We start from the raw sequence: 5,250 nt of genomic DNA, 5'->3' as shown, positions 1-5,250 counted from the left end.
GTAAGCTTCGGAAGTGATGACTAAGGGGCATCTCCCCAGGCCGGGAACTTTGGAGCAACTTTGGATGAGCCCCCTCGCCGCCTCCCCTGCGTGCGCTCCTCCCCCCTCCCCCGCCGCGCCCTCCACGGGGCGCCGGGCCCCACCCCCAGGCTATCCCTCGGGCAGCCCCCTTGCCAACTGGACCCACCCCTCTTCCCACCCCGCCCCCCCCCCCAATCCCCGTGCTCAGTCCCGCGTCCCGCGTCCCGGCGCCCGGCACTTCCCAACCCCCTCGGTGCTCCGGGCCGACCTCCTTGACCTTCCTACAGTCGCCTTCCCAACCGTCTCAAACCCCGAAGGGGAAGCGTGGCTACGGGACTTGGGAGAAGGGAGTGGGCAGCCGGGGGCCACTTCATCCCAGCCTCACGCCCGCTTCACCGTGAGCCTGGGAAAAGGGGTGGCATCTCCCTGGGAGCTCCCGCCTGCGAGCGCTGGTTTGGGAGGGGAGGGTTCTGGTGGGGAACAGATTGGCCCCAGAGTCTAGGTAATTGAGCTTTTTTCCCCGCCCCCACTTCTGCCCTTGCAGTCAGCGTCACCGTAGGGGGCAAGCAGTACCTCCTGGGACTCTATGATACTGCGGGACAGGTGAGTGTCTTGGCCCCGGCCAACACCCCCCTCCCTTTCCCCAATTTACGGTGATCGCGAAGAGCCTTTAGAAACTGAGGTGTCTAGGAGCGAGGGTGTGTCCCTCTGGATCAAGTATTTCTTGGAGTCAGCACATTGGGAAAAAGATAAAACCTCAGCAACAAAGGCAGACCAGCCCACCCCACGGGAACCCCTGGGCTGAAAGTTTTTGCCTGTGTGTGCCTTCTGTGTGGTGGCTGGTGTGTGGGTCCCAACTCCTGTTGCAAAGTGGCAGCAGCCAATCCTGAAGCGCCCTTATTTTTAGTTGCAGATGACCAGGTCTCCCCTCACAGCCTTTGTCTGGTCCCTCATTGGTGAGTGGTCTGCCTGCCCGAGGAGCCTGATTGGTGGGAAATGGCATCATCTAATATGATGGGAAGGCATTTGGTCCTGGTTATGTTTATTACAACATCATTGCACTCTGGGACTCAAGTCCCTGAAAACGTAATTTGTGGTGTTACCGAGGACCACAGGGAAAAAAAGAAAAGAAACAACAACCATCCAGCCACTCCCTGGGGCAGGGAGGGGAAGGAAGGGTTAGGAGTTCAGCCTGAACCTTGGAGGAAGAGCTTTTGTTGTTGTTGTTCCCTAGGAAGGCCAGGTGACTTTGTCTGGGTTTTCTTTGGTAGAGATCACTGTGCAGAAAGAAAATGCACCCTCCTCCTGTCAGCCTCTAAGCATTATTGGCAAATTAGAGGTGGCTTCTGAAGGATTGAAGTCTCCTTTCTGACTCTGTACCAGCTCCACCCTTTTCCCAAACCCACTTTTGCTGTGGGCCTAAGATGTGTGATGAAGTTTTGCAAAATCCAGCCCTGTGATTAGACCTGAAAGTTCAGACGGAAGTTTCTACGTGTCATCCTGACGAGTTCTTGAGGACATGTGGGCAGTTGAGGGCCTTAGAGAGTGTCTGTAGGGAATAGCCAACAGTGCAGTTTCCTTATGTGTAAGATGGGGTGTAAAAATTTCAGACCATTCCCCTGGGCATGTATTATATGCTAGATGCTTAGCGTTGAGTCTGGCACATACTTGGTAGGTCAATAAAGAGGAGGTTTTCTTTGTAACTCATCTAGTTCTGGGTTTCAGAATTGTAGTATCAGGTTAGATTCTGGAAAATGTCTTCTCTGGGGGCCTCAGTGTGACCTCTGGTTTCTGTGCTGTGAAGTTAGAGGAGCCTCTGAGAGAGACTGTTAGAACAGACTCTATAGAGTAGCCTCAAAAGGGAGACTGTTGTCAGAGAGAGGTGACCAAGGCCACCCCCTCTCACCAAACTGACCCAGGTCAGTATAACTGGTTCTTTTTAGATTTTTTTTTTTTTTGGATGTGGACGATTTTTAAAGTCTTTATTGAATTTGTTACAATATTGCTCTGTTTTATATTTTGGTTTTTTGCCCGGAGGCATATGGGGTCTTAGCTCCTGGTCAGAGATAGAACCTGCACTCCCTGCATTGGAAGGCAAAATCTTAACCTCTGGACCACCGGGGAAGTCCCAGTATAACCAGTTCTTAGCTTTCCAGGGCCACTTTTCATTACCTGCCTTGTAGCTACTCCTTCTGTCATGGACGGCAAGAGGCAGAACCCATTCAATCAAATAAGACCAATGTTTAAGCAGTATAGCTGGTAAACAACAGTTTGAAATTATTGGTTGAAAGGAGAGGTTTTTAAGAATCGTCTCTAATTTTAACTTCTCTCACTAGTGCCTCTTCCCTTTTCTTTGTTACTTGTCACCATGACTGTGTTTTGGCCACGAGCCCTATTCAACAGGACGTGTGTATGTCAGAGCTGTTCTGTGCACATTCGTATCTGACTAATATTTGCTGACTTTCTTCTATTGTACATATCAAGCCAGGGTCATCCACATGCAAACATTGTATCATCTTCTTCACTAAACAACCCCATGAGATAGGTGGTCCACTATCTTTGCAGATGAGAAAAGGAGCTCAAAGAAGCTAGGTCGCTGATCTAAGGTCACACAGCTACTGAAGGGTGTTGCTGGGGTTAGGACATGGGTCTGAATATAGAGGTGGTTATATACACAGGAAGCCATGGGAGGTGCTGAGGTAACACCTGGGTTGATTGGGTTGCTTGTATGTCTGTCGACATGGTCCCTGGAGTCTTCACAGCTATTCTGAGCGGGGGTTATATGCCAGTCCTGCAGAGGAAAGAACCCAGGTCCAAAGAGTCAACTGCTCTTTCCAGTGGAGATTGTAAGCTGTATACCTAGTGGGATCAACCTATTGGTGATTAAAGTTTACTCTTTTTACCCAGTGGTGGATCAGCTTTTCTGTTGACCACGAGGTGAACTAGGCCCCCTTGGTGTTTCTCTCAGTGTCTAAGACTTTTCTTAGCAATAATTCATCTTTCAGCATCCAAGTGTTTATTACTAATAAGCAATCTTAGCAACATAATCCTCAATGAGATTAAATGAGTGCCCACTTTGTACCTGTGTGTGTCTGTGCTCAAGTCGCTTCAGTCATATCCGACTCTTTGCAACTCTGTGGTACCTAGCCCTGCACTAAGCACCTGGGGGCTACAAAGAATAAATTTAAGATAGGGATCTGCCACGGCCAATGACAGCACAGGTGGAAGTGTTTGAATTAGATGCCATGAGTGTTATCTAGGAGGTACTTGTGTTGTACTTGGGCATTAAGGCCTCATGCCTTTATGAATCGATATCAGATTAATCTTATAATAATAATAGTGATCAAGAAACACATATACATATGTAGAGAAATGTTAAAGTCTAAAGGGCACCAGAAAAAAGCCCATGGGCTTTGGAACCAAATTAGCTTGGGCCCGGATCTCTACTTGGCTGAACTGTTCTTGTGATTCTTACCACATTATTAACCTTCTTTGTGATCTAGTAAAAAATGTAGATAATTAAAATCTGCACTGCAGTGTTGTAGGCCAACTTAAATTGTTTAATGTGTGGAAAAGCAGCTGACACTATTCTTCATTCATAGTAGTAGATGTGTAATAAATATTTGGAGAAATTACTGTGCTCCACTGTAGGCAGTTTTGTGGGGTGAAGGGGTCGCAGGTGGAAGAGGGCAGTGTGTTATACTTGGAGTTGATAGAAATTCAACTAGGATGCCAGATCCTAGAGCCTTTTGAGTGGAGCCATGGTGCCAACTTTGTACTTCAGAATTCCCACAGTCTCCATCACTACCCATGGACACAGTTGAATGCTCCCTTCTCTAAATGCCCTGTTGTGTCAGATGGTTTTCCTTTCTCGATCAGAACCTACATCCCCAATGATAGAACTCTTAGCAAAATGAAGAGTTCAGTGTTGAGAACCAAGTGGGCTATGTAGGTTTCAGTTGATGCTACTTTGGGAGGTAGGTTGGGATGGGGAAGGAACTCATAGCACTTTCAGATATTCACTTGTGGGTACTTCCCTGATGGTTCAGTGGTTTGGATTCTGCACTTCCAATGCAGGGGGCATAGGTTTGATCCCTGGTTGGGGAACTAAGATCCTACCTGAGGCCAGAAAAAAATATAAAAAGTTTTAAAAAATAAAGTACAATGTTCCCTTGTGTACTTGGGTGCTCTCTGTATTTGATTCATAGCAACAACACCCTCCTCAGGTTGGTTGGGACTTCTAGTCTGGGCACCTACTCTTGGGTTCCCTCTTAAAAAAACTTATTAATTTTTATTTTTTAGCTGCCCTGTTTGGCATGTGGGATCTTGATTCTCCAACCAGGGGTCGAACCTGAGCCCCCTGCATTGGCAGCATGGAGTCCTAAGTACTGGACCACCAGGGAAGTCCCATTGGGTCCCCTCTTTGACCCCAGTCGAGTTCAAAGCCATGTAACAATGGCCCAATTTATATATTAAAGAACATATTGGAACAATTCAAGAGGTGGCTGTAGCAGATGACCTCTTGCCTTCCAGAGCAGGCAGTTTCCCTCTTCACCTCTGCTGCTGGCAGAGAGAGAGAAAACATGAGTGTGATGGGCAGTGTTAGTCCAGTCACGTGGTCTGCCTGGGCACATCCCGCACCACCACCAGCATTAGGCCAGAGGGAAGCCCCCCTGTCTTGGCCAAGACCCTGGGTGGCCCAGGAGCAGGCCCAATATTTTACTGCCAAGCTTTTCAGAGTGGAAGTTGTGGACACTCCCTCCTGCTCCCTGGGGCCTGCTGGAGGGTCTGGCTTCCGGCCTGGGCCTCTGCAGTGCTTCTCCTTTCTTGCCCAGCTTTCAGGGCTCTGAGATCGGCTCTGCAGCCCCTCTGTCTGCCCACAGAGGGGCTAGAGGGTGAGATTTTCCCCTCCTGCCTTTGTGCAGGGAGCCTGGGGGAAGTGGAAAGGGCTCTGGCAGATGAGCCGGTGGGAGCTGCCTGGCAAGCTGCTCTCCAGCACCCGGCTGATCTCTTAATCCTTGGCAGGAAGGCAGAACTTGATACCTTGAAGAGGGAAGGACAGACGCCCAGTTTATCCCAGGTCCCGGAACACCCACACTCAAGAGGGTGTGTGTTGGGGCTGAGTTTGGGTTCCCGGGAGTTCCACATTTAGTCACTGCCTCAGTGTGTACACATCCATATGCGTGCTTCGGGGTGTACTGTTGCTATATATGTTAACTTGAACACACA

General features: G+C 49.1%; 1 protein-coding gene across 2 annotated transcripts in view; it reads left to right on the top strand.

Annotated features, from left to right (window-relative positions):
- Positions 1–5,250, top strand: part of RHOQ (ras homolog family member Q) — a 40,273-nt gene that overhangs the window by 434 nt on the left and 34,589 nt on the right. For both annotated transcript variants that reach the window (XM_043918101.1, XM_043918100.1), the window contains exon 2: positions 566–624. In XM_043918101.1, the coding sequence (XP_043774036.1) occupies positions 566–624 (59 nt within the window). The remainder of the gene's footprint in view (positions 1–565; positions 625–5,250) is intronic.

Source organism: Cervus elaphus, chromosome 11 (assembly GCF_910594005.1).
Source record: "Cervus elaphus chromosome 11, mCerEla1.1, whole genome shotgun sequence".
Taxonomy (NCBI): domain Eukaryota; kingdom Metazoa; phylum Chordata; class Mammalia; order Artiodactyla; family Cervidae; genus Cervus; species Cervus elaphus.
The sequence above is the reverse complement of the archived record's forward strand: the minus strand, read 5'-3'. Positions and strand labels throughout refer to the sequence as shown.